A 15,223-nucleotide genomic window follows, 5' to 3' on the forward strand; every position below is an offset into this window, starting at 1 on the left:
TGCTTCAGCTCTTCACATTTATTGGATAAGGGACAGGGCACAGCTGGGGGCAAGGGACAGAGCCGGCGCGAGTGACAGCTACACCCTGAGACACTCGCTGCCAGCAGCCCCCCAGCAGCGCTGCTACGTCTATGCGGTGGGCAGGAACGAGTTTTAAAACCATTTGCTTTAAAATCAGCCCGGATGCTGCCCAGGTGTGGCGGTGGGGGTCTCATCCTGGCACACGCAGCTCCTCCCGGCCTCGAGCACAGGCTGAGCATCGCCCCTTGCTGCAGCCGTGCCAGGAACCAGAACAGTTTTTATTGCTAGCAACCGGCTCCGGTGAAGGGTCCACAGCCTCTGGGTGGGGACAGGGACAGTGTCCTCGAGTGCCCCGAGCATCCTGCACCTGGGACCCCTGCAGCTGCAGGACGTGGGGCTGGGGGAGCAGCGCAGGGGGACCCCATGGCATCGCAGCGTTGTGTCCTTGCAGCCAGGGCCAAACCCCTGCAAACCACCAGGAGGCAGCCAGGGTTTGGGCAGAGCCCAGGGAGCAGGAACCTGGCCCAGATCTGTGGCCCATGGCTGGAGATGAAGAGGAGGAGGAGGAGGACACATCTCATCTCGTCTCATCCCACGCGTGCAGGCTGTGCTGTGCCATCACGTCGGCGCATCCCGGCCCCCCCTGTGCTCTCCTCGTGCGTAGGACAGCTCCCCCCGGGCCACCACCTTATCCAGCCCCAGGCGGCGCAGCTTCTCCACCAGGTTCAAGCTGAAGATGCTGCTGGGGGACGAGGGTTGCTGCTGCCCCCCCCCAGCCTCAGGAGGGGGCTGCAGGGAGCTCTGGGGGTCCTGGGCAGGGAGTGAGGGGGGCCACCAGGATACGGCTGAGGGTACCGAGGCTGAGATGCCCCGCACCAGGAGGAGCCGGATGAGTCCCAGGGGGGTGCTGGGGGGGCCGGGGCTGGGCAGCTCTGGTGAGGGGGGGCAGAGGTTCAGCCTCTCAATGGGCCCACAAGAAGGCACGACGGCGTTATACAGACTGGAGGGGGAGAAAAAGAGAGCAAGGGGGGGGTATTAGGGGGATGGCTGGAGCTGGGGGGGCCGCAGCCCCTTCTTCTCCTCCTTCCTACATGGTCGTGGCCCAGGGAGGGGGCAGCAAGGAGAGGAGGGGGCACAGGGACTGCTCCAAGGGCATTGGGAAGGCAAAAAGCTCTCCTTGGCCACCAGCAGACAGCAGCCTCCAGCTCACCCCAGCAGGGGCACATTAGGGCTCATTAATTAAGGTGCCTGGTCCTCGCTCTAGCCCAGCCCCGGCAGGAAGCAGGGGCTTTAGCAGAGCTCTGCTCCGAGCCCTGCCTGGCTCCTCTCCTCCAGCACACCCTGGGAGAGGCCCCAGGGGTTGAAGCAGCTGCAGGAGGAGGAGGAGGAGGAAGAACAGAAATCCACATCAGCTCCCAGAACAGAGCCATCCCAGGCACCGGGAGCAGACAGACATTGCTCTCACCCCCAGGACCCCCCCAAAAAAAAAAAAAAAAAAAAAAAATCTTTTTCCCCATCATGGAAAGCAAGGGGAGGCTGCCCCCAGCCTCCTGGGGGTGCAGTGGCTCAAGCAGCGCAATTTGGGGACGTGTCCACAAGCAGCTCTCAGGGCGGCAGCAGCTGCAGGCCCCAAGAGTGCCGGGTCCTGGAGCTGTGGGAGGGGGACGGGGGGGGATAAGGGAAGGGTTGGGGGGGAGCAGGGGGCAGCGGTGCAGGCGGTGGGGGGGCCACGCGCCTTACCTGGGTGTGACGGTGGTGATCTCGGTGGTGGGGTGCAGGATGTGGCAGGTGGTGATGGTGAAGGTGGATGGGGTCTGGGGGAGGTTGTTAACAGAGAGGAACACTGGAAGGGACAGGAGACACCGGGTTAACGGGCAGGAGGGGGGGGGGGGGTAAAAAAATCAGGAAAAGGGGCACATGCAGAGGCAGCGAGCAGGGTGCTGGGCATGCGGGAGCACCAAGAGGGGCATCAAGCTGAGAACGGTCCTGGCCAGCAGAAACCAGCGCCCAGGGCGCACACCCAGCAGCATTTGGGTCAGCACCCGCTCAGCGGGGGCTCGGAGCCAAATTCTTTCCCAGACCCCCCCTCCCCGCATGCCCCCGTGCCACCGCGGCCAGAGCATCCCCATGGGGAGGCAGGGGCAGAAGGGAGGGATGCTGAGGGGAGAGGGAAAGGGGCTGGGGGGCGCGAGGGGGAACAGCAGGAGGAGGGCAGGGAGGGGCCGGGGTCCCCGTCGCCCCCCGTCCCCTCGCCCTGCGCTCACCCCCGGGGCGCTCCTTGGCTTTGGTGGGCGTTGAGGTAGGGAGCAGCTGGAAGGAGGCGGCCTCCACCTCGTCCTCCTCCAGGTCGGTGAGGCTGTACACCTCCTCCAGGTCGATGTCCAGCTGCCTGAAGTCTTTGGTGAGCACCCCGGGACGGGGCACCAGGATCCCCCCCAGGTTGGGCCGGGCCAGCTGCTGCCAGTGGTGGAGGGTCACCGAGCCTGGAAATGAGGGGGGGACACACACACAAAACAGAGGGGCTCAGCCAAGCCCAGGGGCACCTCCAAGGCTGCATGGGGGCACCAAGAAGCCCCCCCCTAACCCCTCACCTTCCAGCGGCTTCACGATCTGCAGCTTGTCGGGCAGGTAGGTGAGGGAGCCCAGGGAGAAACCGGAGCCGGTGGTGAGCTCCGAGCCCCCCGAGTGGTTGGTGCCGGTGGACACGATGCTCTCGGTGGGGGTGAGGAAGCCGCTGGAGCTCTCCCCGTCCCGCAGCTTCCACAGCTTGCGCTCCCGCTCAGCCTCGAAGAAGGAGCCCTCCCCCGAGCCGTGGCTCTGCTGCCGTGCCGAAAGCCGCTGCACCGCCGCCTCCAGCGCCCGCCGGCCGGGGGGGGCAGCCCCATGGGGGTCTTCTCCGGACCCCTCGCCCCTGCCAAGGGGATCAGCATCAGGGGGCTGGGGGAAAAGGGGGGCACGATCCCACAGCGGGGCCCCCCCTGTGCCCTACACCGCATCCACCCCGCTCCAGCCTGCCCCAACCCGTGCTGCAATGGGATTGAGCTCACATAAATAACCCCAACCCCTCTGCAGGGGTGGCAGCTCCATCACACATCCCCCCCCCCACCACCACCAGCACCTCCCCAGCACTCACTGGGTGCCCTCAGAGCCACAGCAGCCGGCCGGGGGGGTGCTGCCCCCCCTGGAGGGGACTGCCGATAGCTGCTTGGAGCTGGGCGCATGCAGGGGAGACTCGGAGCACGACTTGGCTTTGGCCGCCTGGTTCACCGCCTTCACCGTCTCGAAGACACGCAGGTAGCTCCTGGGAGGCAGGAAGCAGGCGGGGGGGTGGATGTTTGAACCAGCCAACCCCCCCCTTTTCACCAGGACCCCCCCCTCTTCGAGGGGCTGACGCTCACTTGTAGTCCGAGGAGGATCCGTCCGTCCCCTTCCTCATCGTCCCCTTGATCTCAGCTGCCAGTGAGTCCTGAAAAGGCAGAGGATGGATGAAGATTTGGGAAAGGGGGGGGTGCACGGAGCCCCCACCACCACCCAAACCCTGCCGCTGGGCTCACCACGGGCAGCAGGCTGGGCGCGCCGTAGCGGCTGACGGTGCTGTTGGGGAGGCTGCGGCTGCGCAGGCTCTTCACCTCCTCCTGGGCTTCCTGCAGCATCCCCCCGCACTCCGTGTACTTCTCCTGCAGGTCCCGCAGCTGCAGGGGGGGGCACAGCTCAGTGCACGGCCCCCCAAACCCCCCCTGACTGTAAGGGGGACCTGCAGCCAGCCCCCCAAGCTCACCTCTGTCCGGAGCTGCTCCTGCACCTCCTTGGCCACAGCCAGGTGCTGCTGGAGCTCCTCCACCTCCGAGCCGTACTGCGGGACGGGGGGGTCAGGGAGCTTCGCCCTGAGCCCCCCCCGTGGCACAGGGAAGGGGACAAGGAGGGGACGGGGAGGGGGCTCTCACCGCGCGGCACTTCTGCTGCAGGTCCACCACCTGTGCCAGGAGCTGGCTGATCTCCTCCTGCTGCCTCACCGTGTCCTCCGCCTTGCGGGCCAGCTCGTCCGAGAGGCAGACGACCTGCTGGCTGGCTTCGGCTGGGGACAGAGCCGGGGGGGCCGTCACCACAGCCCCCCACAGCAATGCCTGCCCCCCCACCCCCCACCACCACCCCCACCACGTACAGAACTGCTCCACGCAGTCGATCATCAGCTGGTGCTCCTGGTCCTCGTACTGGCAGGTCTCGATCGCAATGTTGGTGGCCTGGGGTTGAGGATGGAGAGGCTGAGCGTGAGGGGCAGCACCAGCAGCCCCCCCAAAGGGGATTTAGGGCACACCACAGCCCTGAGCCCTCCGTATCCCCCCCACCAGCTTCGCTGCTGGGCACCCCGCGTGTCCCCCTCACACCTCCAAGCGAAGCTTCTGGTTCTCCTCCTCCAGGCACTTGAGTTTCTGCTGCAAGGTGTCATACTGGAAGTACTGCTGCAGGGACGAGGACGACTCCTGCCGGCGCAGCCTGGGGACAGCGTGGAAGGTGCTGAGCACCCTCAGCGTGGGCAGGATGGGGGTCACCCACCAACCCCGTCTGCAGGACCCCAGACCCAATTCCTCCACCCACCCACCCCAAAGAAGCCCCAGGGGGTGGGCAGCGGGGCAGGGACCCACTCACGGCGTGGCGGTGGCCGAGGTGGGCTCGCTCTCCTCCGTGGTGGTGGTGTAGAAGTGGAGCAGATCGTCCCGCATGGAGACCTCGTGGCGCAGCTGCGCGATCTGGGGGGAGGAGAGGGGACATCAGGGCACGGCCGGGGACGCAGTGGGGCGAGGGCAGCGCTCCGTGCCCAGGGGCTGTGCCCAGGGGCCGGTACCTCCTCTTTGGCCAGCTCCAGCTGCTCCTCCAGCAGCTCGTTGCGCTCCGTCAGGCTCCGGTTCTGCTTCAGCAGGGACTGCCCGATGCGCGCCGCCAGCTCCAGGTCCCGCTCTTTCTGCGGGGGGGGGAGCTCTGTGTCAGCCGGGACCTGTCCCCAATCTGTCCCCATTCCTGCAGCCCCCCAGGCCCACCCGCACAGCCCCGAGCTCCCCGTGCACGGAGCAGGCTGCGGCGTACCTCGTCCAGGAGGTTGGTGACGGCATCGATGTCGTGGTAGGTTTTGGTGATCCTGACGGCCCGCTCGGTGCACAGGACTGGGGGAGGAGGGCAAAGGGAGAACCCCATTGGGGTGGGGGGCTCAGCACAGCTCCCCTGCTGCCTCCCCCCCGTGCTGCAGCTCCCCCAGCACCACGCGCTGTCCCCTGCTGTGATGGGGACAGGAGGTGGAGCTGCTCCACGCTGGTCACCAAAATGGATTTCTCCGCAGCGTGGTGCGGGCAGAGATGCTCACCATGGCACCGTGGGGAGTGGGGCACGCTGCCGCCTTGCCCCCCTGCATCTCAGGGTGGTGGAGGCGATGTCAATGTCACCTGGTCACAGCCACCACCCTGCCTGGACAGACCTGCAGCCCTGACACAGGACACACGGCCAGGATGGAGAAAGGCTGACAGCAGAGATGGGACAGGAGGTGACATCTCCAGCAAAAAGCCAGATGGTACCAACAGCAACGGGTGGCATCGTGCAGGGCTGGGAGGCAGCACCACGTCCCCTCCATCCTCAGCCCCCTCCCCAGCCCTCCCCGCCAGCAGCCAGCCCTGCCCTACTTTCTCCATGGGGCTGCTGACCGAGGCCGAGCCGAGCACAGGGATTTGCTCCAGCCCCTGCTTTGGTGGCTGGGAGGCAGGGGACAGACCACAGCCCCCCCATTTCCATCGCACTGTGGGGACCCAGCACCAAAATTTGTCCTCGGGGGATGTTGTGCGTGCACCCACCCCGCTGCCCACAATCTGCAACGGGGCAAAGGCAGCTCCAGGCTGCGGCCCCAGGAACGGGCACAGCAGGATCACCACGCTCGAGGCTCACCTTCCCCCCCAGTGTCTGGGGCTCTGGCACAGACAGGCAGTGTGGGGCCGTGGCCGTCTGTCTGTCCCCCCATCCCCAGCCCCAACCCCACCGCCTGCAGACGCTGCCAGACGGCGCCGGGCACGCACCCAGATGGCAGCGCCGGAGCCACGCAGCAGGAGGGAGCCAGCAGCGAGCACGAGGCCCCGAGCCCTGCTCATACCCCAAACCCTTTCTGCACCCCACAGCCGCTGCCGACACCCCCTTCTTGCATCCACAGCCCCGTGGGTGCGTGCCTCAGTTTCCCCCAGCAGAGCGGCGCACGCCCAGTGTCTGTCCCCTTCCCCCCCAGCCCCAGCAGTGCTCCCCCAGCCGGGGGGGGATGTCTGGGGCAGACAAAGTGGGTTAACGGGAGAGGCTCAGCCACACAAATCCCATTACGCCGCCCCAGCTGGGGTTGTGTAATGGTGCGTGCATCGCCATGGCAATGCCCCCACTCGCCACCCGTGTCCCCCGTCCAGCCCCCCACAGGCACAGCCATGGGGAGAGGGGGGCCAGCCCCAGCCTCAGCCCCCTCCCCGTGCCCCAATAGGGCCTGGTCCCTGCAGGGGTCCCCAACTGCACCTCGTCAGGCCACTGAGCTGTTAATTGGAAGTAATTAGAGCATGAGCATCGTTATGGCGTGAGCAAGCGGCAGGCCCTGGGAGCCGCAAGGCTGGCGGACACGTACGCACCCGCGCCAACCGCCGGGGCCTGATCCGGCACGACGCAGGGTCCTGCGCCCCCCAGGAGGGCAGCCCCCCAGCCCCTTGGGGACACGGCACCGGGGGACCTCTCCCCATCCCTCCATTCGCCACTATTGGGGTGCTGACCACTGGGAAACATGGGACTCCCCAAGGGCAGCCAATTTCCCCCCAGTGAGCGTGGTTGTGGGGGGTTGCCGACCCCACGGGGAAAGGCAGCGTGGCCCCAAACATGGGGTCCCGGTCTTAGGGCAGCACGAAAATGGTCACCAGCAGCTGCTGGGGAGACCCCAGCCCCAAAACCTCCCTGGCACCGCAGACTGAGACCAAGACCCAGCCCCACACCAGCCCCAGCCCCGCTCCGTGCACCCCCAGCCCCAGGACCCCTCACCTTCCTCCAGCTCCCTGGCTATGGGGTCAGCGTCGCCGCCCCGCTCCGCATTCCCATTCAGCTCATCGTAGGCAGCGGGGCTGCTCCAGATCTCCATGGTGCCGAGCCGAGCCGTGCCGAGCCGCTCGCTCCCGCCCCTATTTATGGGGTCGCCCCGGCTGCGCGCACCTGCCCGGGCGCATCCCGGCGGGGGCGGTGCTGGGCTGGAGCGGGGCGGGGGCGGCGGGGCCGGGGGCTGCCCGCTCCCCCCGGTAGGACCCGGCACGGCACGGCACGGTTGGGTTGGCTGCGCGCTCCCCGTGCGTCTTGGGGACCCGGTCCCGCTGGGGGCGCTTGGGAGCCGCGCTCCCCATTCTGCACCCCGGAGCACCCCAAACCTTTGGAGCATCCCAGGAGACTCCCCCCCGTTGTGCAGCCCAGGATCAGGTACCCCTGGGGGGCACCCCATGGACACGCTCTCCATCAGGCACCCCAAGGCGGGGGTCCCCATCGGGGCACCCTGGGGACGTGGTCACCACCGGGCACCCCAAGGCAGGCTCCCCATCGGGGCACCCTGGGGACGCGTTTCCCATCAGGGTGGTCCCGCTCAGCCCTGGGGTGCTGCGTCCCACCTCAGCAGGACTGGGACACGGCGGGGTCTGGGCACAGCAGCCCCCCGTGGTGCCAAGCTCTGACTGCCAAGAGGGGACACTGAGGGGTCGCTGGCTCCTGAGCAGCAGCTTTGCAGGGCTGACCCCAGCTGGGTCACGCAAAGGTGGCAGTGTCTGCCCCTTAGGAAGGACAAGGAGTGGTTTCAGGACCCCAAAACCCTACTCGTGGGCACTGCCAGGTCACCACAGCGTGCTCCCTGCCCTGCACCTGGCCAGCCTCATTCTTTCACCCCAAACTGTCCCCATTGTCACTGAGCAGGATGCAAACGCTGCACGCCTGGGTGCCCAGTGCAGTGCCGGGACCCACGGGAAGGGTTTTTCCTTCCTCCCCAAACCTGCCCTGCTCAGCAGCCCCTTTTCTGAGCCCCATCACAGGCTGGCACATGCCTGTCCCCTATGGGTCCTGGATGCCCCACACTCCCTGGCTGGCACCCCCAGCACCTCCACAAACGCCCTTGTGCAGAGGCAGGGAGAGCTGAATAAATTGAAGTGTGGAGGAGCCACATTGCGCAGGGGTGGTGGGCAGGAGGGCAGTGGGGTCTGGGACCCTACGGGGCTGTGCAGAGCCACGGGGTGCTGAGCGGGGCCCTCCTCCAGCGGGATATTACCTCTGGCGATGCCAATGCACACCATGACACCGCCTGCCCCCTGTGCCTTTCCTCATTAGCACTGAGCTGATCAATGAATCGATGAGGCTGGGGCAGGAGCTGCCCTTCAGCACCAAACCATCCAGTTGCCTGCGGGATTCCCACCCGCTGGCCCGCGCTCCCCTCCCTGTATCCTATCCAGGACCCTGACCACGTCCTGCCACAGCCACGAAACCCTCCGGGAGCTGGGGCAGGACCCAGGCGCCCTCAGCGCCCCCCTCTCCCCGCTCCTTGTGCGGGTGGTTTCTGCCTGGGGGTGTCACAGCCCGAGGGCACCCCAAGGACACAGCACCCCAAGGACACAGCCTGCGTCTCGTCTCGTCTCGTGGCGGAGGGGCAGGAGCCTCTTCCTCCTAATCCCCCGCCGGGGGATTTGCTCCTCTGGGCAGGTCCCCCGCGCCTCTGCGCAAGCAGATTACAGGGGGCTATTTCTGATGGCAGCTTAAGGGTTTTGGGGGGAAGGGATGGGGGAGCGTGGGCCCCTGCCACACCGCTAAGGCACAAACGTCACCCAGGTGCCAAGGCACGGGGAAACGTGAAACGGAGAGGGAGGTGACATGGAGAGGGAGGTGACACGGAGAGGGGACGGCGACACACGGGGTCCTGCTGAGCCAGACACTGCAGGGCTGGGGGTCTGGGGGGGGCAGGAACACCCTGGGGTCAGCCACAAGCAGGGGGTGGCCCCCAGCCCAGCCCCTCATATATGGGCAGAGGGAGCCAGGCTGGCAGCGGGGCCCAGCCCCATCTGCCCCACATCCATCCCCCCCAGCCCCTTGCTTGAATCCTGCCCCCACCACACGTGCACCAGAGGCAGAGACCCCTCTGTGTGCCCACCAGACCCTGACCCCGTGCTGGGAAGGGGCCTCGCAGCTCCCTGGTTGGGAATCGCCCCCTCCCCAGCCAGGGGGCTGTGGGGGTCTCCCCCCAGGTGCCCGTACCCCACAGGGCTTTGCTGGCAGGAGCAGCCCCACACTCCCTCGGCCACTCCAGGCTGTTTTTGGGGGCACAGCAGCACTTGGGGCCCCCAGAACACCCCACACGGGTGGCCCTTTTGGTGTGCCACCCCAGAGAGATGCAGGGCACGGGGAGGGGGGACACACCGGGGTCCCTGGGGGCTGTCGGAGGCTCTCCGCGAGCGTCCGGCTCGGCTCAGCAGAAGCTGCTCCCAGAATTAGCCCGGGATGTTCTGGGCGAGGAAATCCACGCCGGCAATCCCGTTAGTAGCGATTAACTCCCCCACAGCCCCCACAGCCCCCACAGCCCCCCCCCCCCAGCCCGAACCCCATCACCTGCGCCCCACTGCCCTCGCCCAGCCCCACGGCGCGGGACGGGGGCACTCACGGAAATACTGCAGGGTCTCCGAGATCTGCTGGGGGGTGAGGGGGGCTGCGGGCTCCGGGGGGGCAGGGGGGGCTCGCAGCCAGTCGTCGTGGTCATAGCCGAAGACGGTGTCCGCCCGCAGCTTGTAGCGGGGCAGCTGCTCGCCCAGCAGGCTGATGATCTCCACCTCGGGGACATCGCCGCCGCTGCACAGGTCTGGGGACAGAGGGGCAGCGGGTCAGCCGAGGGGTGGGGGGGCAAAGAAATGGGGTGGGGGGGCAACGGAGGAGAGCTTCTTGCACCCCTCGGACCCGTCTGTCCCCTCGGGGTTTGGGGCTGGTGCCACCAGCGGCCAGCTCACCCCCAAAGCCACTCAGGAGGTGCGTGGGGGACTGGGGGGGTCCAGCGCTGGGTGGCTGGCACATAGGGACCCCCCCCCCAGCTCTCCCCAGTCCCCCGTCCCCTCCACCCCCTGCTTCCAGCAGGAAGGGTCCTGCTGCCATCTCCTGGCCGCGCTCAGCCCAGCCAAGCGGCGCTGGGGACACCAGGGATGGGGACACGAGGTGAGGGACGCCGGGATGGTGGCTCAGCAGTGGCCACGCGATGGGACCGGGATGGGGGGGGGAACAGGATGGAGCTGTCCCACCCCTGACACCCCCACCTCTCCCCGGTCCCCCACAGACACCCACCGGCACCCCAGGCTCTACCCACCGGTGATGGTGGCGACATCGCGACGGGGCACGGGGTCAGAGTGGGGCAGGGCAGCGAGCGGCGAGGCTGGGCCAGGTGAGAGGCAGCGGGCGGGGGGGCGCTGGCCGGGGGGGGTCTCTTGCGGGACCGCGGTGTCCAGTTTGGCTGGCGTTACGTGGGGGAGCCGGCTGCCATGGGGGGATGCACCTTCCTCCCTGGCCCCCCGGAGAGGTGCTGGCAGGAGGCAGAGTCCCTGCTCCGGCTGGTACCTGGGGAGAAGGAGGTGTTAGGGAGCTGTACGGGGGACGAGGGACGCATCCTGCCCCCCAGCCACGTCCTCAAGCACCCGTGTGGACCCTGAGGGTCCTCCCCACCGGCTGAGCCCCTCCCCGGGGGCAGCATCACGGTGGCACTGCTGGGTTCTGGGCTTTGGGGAGACCTGGACAGCAACGCCAAAACTCATCCCATGGGGAGGGGAACCAGGGGGACAGCCAGCACAGGGACAAGCCCCAGCTCAGCCCCCAGTGCCCTACAGGTTTTGGGGTTGGCACAGGGTTGGCGTACCTGCTAAGCGCTGCTCCGCACCCCCGAGCTGGTGGCCGCTATGTGGCGCGGGGTCTCGGCACCAAAGCAAACATTTGGTGACGTCCAGCTGGGGAAGAGGATGCTCCGAGGGGACCGGGCAGGACCCCGTTCCCCCAATCCAGGTGCTCGGCAGCGGGCGGGCACGGCTGCGGTGCCGGCAGCTCTCGCGGGAGCCCTCGGGAGCCCCACCTCGCCGAGCAAAGTTCAGCTGCCATCCTCCACCCCAGCGCCGATGAGACGCAGAGCGCAGCCCTGCCGTGCGCCCAGGGCAGGGCCGGGCAGCATCTGCGGCCGTGCCAGCCCAGCCATAAACACATCATGAGACAGGCCATAAAGCCAACACGTTCCCGGCACCTCCAGCGATTCCAGTTTGGGCCGTGGCCACCGCTGGCCCCACCGCCTTGCAGGGTGGGAGCCCCCCGTGCCAACCCCGTGCCCCCCATCTGTGCTGCAGCGGGGGGCTGCTGAGTGTGGCAGCCCCTCGGCCCCGGGAGCGGGTCCAAGCCGGGCACGTCGCTGCCCTCCCTCCTGGCACGTGCTCCTGCCTGGCTGCTGTCACGTCCACAGCACCAGGGCTGGGCCACCCTGCGCCCGGCACGTGGGACAGCCACGGGGTGGCAGGGACATCCCAAAGCACGCCCGCAGGCCCTCTGCCCCACCACACCAGGACCACCAGACCCGGCTGGTCCGATCCTGCCCTGTGCTGCCCTAGAGAAAGGCTCCCTCACCCCAGTGGCTCTCTCCCTCCCCATTTTTCCCCCCAGGAAGGAGAAGGACCAACCGTGCCGAGGTGTCGGGCTGCCGCTGCCCCTCTCCCTCGCTGCCGCTGGCTCTGGGGAGCGAGCCTCTGCGTCAGCACGGAGCCCTGCGTCTCCTTTTGGCCCAGCTCCTGCACATCCATTAACTCTGCCCGGGCAGGGGACCTTGTTCAGACACGTGTGAGCAGCTCCCATCGCCCCCGGACCCCGCCAGCCCACCGGCGTTCAGCCACTGCGGTGCCCAGCGGCTGACTTGGGGACGTGTCCCAAGGGGGCTGGTGGGGGGGCACGGGGTGAGAGCAGGGGACGGCGGATCCAGGGGTGCCCCGAGAGCGGGGCAGGAGTTGCAGGGCTCAGCCCGTGCCCTGCTGCACGTGCAGACCTGCACTCGCTGCTCCTTGCCCTGCTCCGATGCTGTCACGCAGCTCCTGCCCGGGCTCCTCCGTGCAGCGCAGCCGTGCTGGGGCTCCCCCCAAACCCCTTCTCCACCCCGTGCCGAGGAAGCTCAGCAGCAGCTGAGCCGTGCTGCGGGCTGCGAGGTTTGCTCCGGGCTATTTTTTCTCCCCAGCTGCTGCTGCAGGAGCCTGAGGCTGGGTTGGGGAGCGAGGAAACTCTGCAAGGGCATGGGCCAGGGGGAGGTGGCTGGAGGGGCAGAAGGACTTGGGGAGCTTCCCCATGGGGACGCACGGCTTGGTGTCACCGTGCAGGAGGGACAAAGGTGCCCAGGCCTGGCTGGTGCCACTGCTCAGCACCTGGTGTGGCTGCTCCCACGCCTGCAGAGGAGCAATAACAATGCTCAGGGCGAGGGCAAGGGTGAGGCAGTGGCTCAGTCCCGGTGCTGGGATGGGGGTGACGACGCTGCTGCCCTGCCCTGGCCCAGGGGACGTCCCCAGAGGAGTCCCTGTAGCAGTCCCCAGCCTCGGAGCATCCCTGCTATCGTGCAGGGAAGGGCACAGCACGACCTCGGCTCCTGCAGCCCATCAGATCCCCTCTCAGTGTTCAGGAGGCAGCCTTGGACCGATGCATCTTTCAGAAACGGGCCTCTCCCCGCACCCGAGGACATCGGGGAAGGACGTCTGCCCCAGCAGGTAATCCCACGGGGTGCCTCACTTCCCAGGTGGAATTTGGCCCCCCCTCTTCCCAGGCCTCAGCTCTGGCTCCACCACCTTCGCTGCGTTGTGGCCCCCGGACACCTGATGCTTTGCCACAGGCACCAGAGCTCCCCCACGGGTGACCCCACGGTGGGTTTGGGGCTGAGCCCTGCGCCCTCCCTTCCCCCTAGAGAAATATCCTCACAGTGGCATCAACCTCTTCCCGTACAGCAGGAAAATCCCTCCCCGCTCCTGCGTGCAGACTTCCTGCTTCGTGCAGCGGGGAGCACAAAACACAGCCAGAGCCCGGCCACCGCATCCGAGCCAAACCATCCCCAAGGGAATGGGGACCCCGTCCCTGCTGTCACCCCCCCAAGGCCACTAAAGCCGAGAGAGGGAAAAATCCCACCCGGGGTGGGAGATTTTGGTGGTGAAGCTGAAAACTTGCTCAGTGCGCTGGGGCTGCTGTATGGAAGCAGGGCTGCGGGGATGGGGAGAGAAAAAGTGAATTATTGGGGGGAGGAAGGGGGGAAACGGGGACCGGCACAGCCCGGCACGGCTCGGGGGGCTCCCGTCGGACCTGGGGGGGTGCTCAGGGTGCCCGGAGGTGCCGGGACTCGGTGTGCCAGGGAAAAACGGGGAGAGCAGAGGGGGTTAAAAGGGGGGGAACCAAGCGGAGGGCGCGATGCGCCCGGTGCGCCCCAGAGCGCCGCAGCTCGGTGCGCCCCGGCGAGGGGCCGGGGTACCGGGAGAACCGGGGGGCTGGGGGATACCGGGGGGGTACCGAGGGGGTACCAAGGGGTACCGGGGGGTACCGGGGGGGTACCGGGGGCTGCAGCCGGGGCTGCGCGGGGCCGGGCGCGGGGCGCACTCACCGCTGCGCGCTCGCTGCTCCCGGCGCGGAGGCGGCCGCGGGGCCCTCGCCCATCGCTCCCGCGGCCCCGCCGCGAACAAAAGCCGCTCCCCGGGCAGGTGCGGAGCGCGGCCGGGCATGCCGGGACCTGTAGTCCGTCCCGCCGCCTCCCGGGACCCCCCCCCAACCCGCCCCGGGGGTCCGGGTCCGCGCTGAGCTCCCCCCCCCCCCGGGCACGCAGCTCCAGGGGGACCCCGGGAGAGGCGGCGGCTTCGTTGTCCGCAACTCCCCTAAAAAAATCAAACGTCCCCCCCCCGCCCCGTCGGTGCATCCCCCCCCCAGCCCTGCCGCAGCGGGATGCAGGGGGGGGGGGCGATGCTCGATGTGGGTAGGGAGGGGGCACCGGCACCACCCGGGGCTGGGGGGCCGCGGGGGTGACAACGAGAGGACCCCCCCCCCGAGCTGGGGAGCTGCGGTTTTGCCACGGGGAGATGCGCAGGGGGGGGTCCGGCCCCGGTACTGCCCAGCCTGGGGCACCCGGAGCATCCCTGAGAGGAGTCGGGATGGGATGGAGGTGGGGGGGGGTCCCCGGGTGGGGGGGCTCCGGGCTTGGCACGGCCAAAACTCCAGGGCGAGCGGAGCCCCGTGGCACTGCGGAGCTACCGGCAGGTGGCAACCGGGGGCCGAGAAGGGCGGAGGTGCAGCCGAGGGCTGGGCGAGGCGGGGGGAGCCCCGGGGGGGTCGCTCCCAGCCTCTCTGCCCGGGGATCTGCGGGCGAGGGTCGGGGGAAGGTCCCTGCCTCCGGTCAGAGCCCCCCCGGCCACCGCAACCCCGGGTTCCCAGCGCAAGGAGGCAGCGCCTGAACCCCCCCACGGCTGGGTCGGCTGCTCTCCTGCACCCCCCAGCCCGGGCTGGGGGCTTCTCCCCATTGCCCACCCCTTGCAGGGGCTCCTGCAAACAAAGGGATGCTTGGGTCTGGCTTCGTGCCCCCAAGCCTCATCACTGCTCTGCTGGGGCTCCCATGCCCCCCCCCCTTTGCCCCCCAGAAGTCACCCCTGGCTGTGTTGTCTTGCTGGGCCCTGATCCTGGCACAGGCTGGGATGGGAAGCGAGGCTGCATCCCTGCTGCAGAGATGCTTGGCCACAGCCCCAGGGCCGAGCGGGGTGCAGGATGCTCCCCCAGCCCAATGGGGTGGTGCTGGAGGCAACCCCGCTGCCCCAGCCGGCTCCTCTGCCCCTGCCCTTCAGCTCGTCCTTGCCCCAGGCTGCTGGGGTTGTGCAGCACAGAGCAGGGACAGGGCCCTGAGCAGCTCGAGGTGAGCAGGATGGGCAGCACAGCACGGGGGACGTGCAAAGCTTCACACCCTGCCCTGCCCTGCAGCAGCCTGGGCCCCCACCTCGCCTCCCCACCACGGCAGAGCTGAGCAAAAAAAAAAAAAAACCACAAGGCTGGAGAGGAGCCGATGCTGACAGCGAGTGGGAACGGCCGCGACGTTGTTCCCAGGTCCCTTTGATCACAGCTCCCATCTCCCAGCACTGGTGGCAGCCGTGTCCAGCTGATTAGTGCC

The 15,223-nt window shown here is 68.1% G+C and overlaps 1 protein-coding gene and 1 long non-coding RNA gene across 4 annotated transcripts in view; one reads left to right on the forward strand and one right to left on the reverse strand.

The window, feature by feature from the left end:
- HAP1 (huntingtin associated protein 1) lies at positions 1-13,967 on the reverse strand. 3 transcript variants are annotated; one of them, XM_038168569.2, is made up of 17 exons: positions 13,679-13,967; positions 10,391-10,638; positions 9,701-9,895; positions 5,104-5,180; positions 4,865-4,981; positions 4,669-4,769; positions 4,407-4,515; positions 4,184-4,262; positions 3,966-4,096; positions 3,800-3,874; positions 3,576-3,713; positions 3,420-3,487; positions 3,155-3,322; positions 2,613-2,932; positions 2,286-2,504; positions 1,762-1,864; positions 1-1,021 (listed from the first exon to the last, which is right to left on the reverse strand). In XM_038168569.2, the coding sequence occupies exons 1-17, from the start codon at positions 13,729-13,731 to the stop codon at positions 640-642; spliced, it is 2,583 nt and encodes an 860-aa protein (XP_038024497.2). In that variant the 5' UTR covers positions 13,732-13,967; the 3' UTR covers positions 1-639. The 3 variants fall into 3 exon arrangements, with proteins under 3 accessions (XP_038024497.2, XP_071884905.1, XP_071884904.1); XM_072028803.1 differs by lacking the exon at positions 1,762-1,864 and having other exon boundaries at positions 773-1,021; positions 13,679-13,966; XM_072028804.1 differs by lacking the exons at positions 9,701-9,895; positions 10,391-10,638; positions 13,679-13,967 and adding an exon at positions 7,063-8,840.
- The window catches only part of LOC139999667 (uncharacterized), a 5,109-nt gene continuing 1,892 nt past the window's right edge, over positions 12,007-15,223 (forward strand). Inside the window, exon 1 of the long non-coding RNA XR_011805165.1 lies at positions 12,007-12,800. This is a non-coding gene — a long non-coding RNA (uncharacterized lncRNA). The remainder of the gene's footprint in view (positions 12,801-15,223) is intronic.

This window comes from Anas platyrhynchos, chromosome 28 (assembly GCF_047663525.1).
Source record: "Anas platyrhynchos isolate ZD024472 breed Pekin duck chromosome 28, IASCAAS_PekinDuck_T2T, whole genome shotgun sequence".
Classification (NCBI taxonomy): Eukaryota; Metazoa; Chordata; class Aves; order Anseriformes; family Anatidae; genus Anas; species Anas platyrhynchos.

Coding starts and splice junctions, on each gene's coding strand:
- HAP1 (XM_038168569.2), bottom strand. CDS start 13,731: ATGGGCGAGGGCCCCGCGGCCGCCTCCGCGCCGGGAGCAGCGAGCGCG. Junction 5,181..9,700: donor GGAGACCCTGCAGTATTTCC/GTGAGTGCCCCC, acceptor CTCCTCCCCCAG/TCCTGTGCACCGAGCGGGCC. Junction 2,505..2,612: donor GATCGTGAAGCCGCTGGAAG/GTGAGGGGTTAG, acceptor CCTCATTTCCAG/GCTCGGTGACCCTCCACCAC.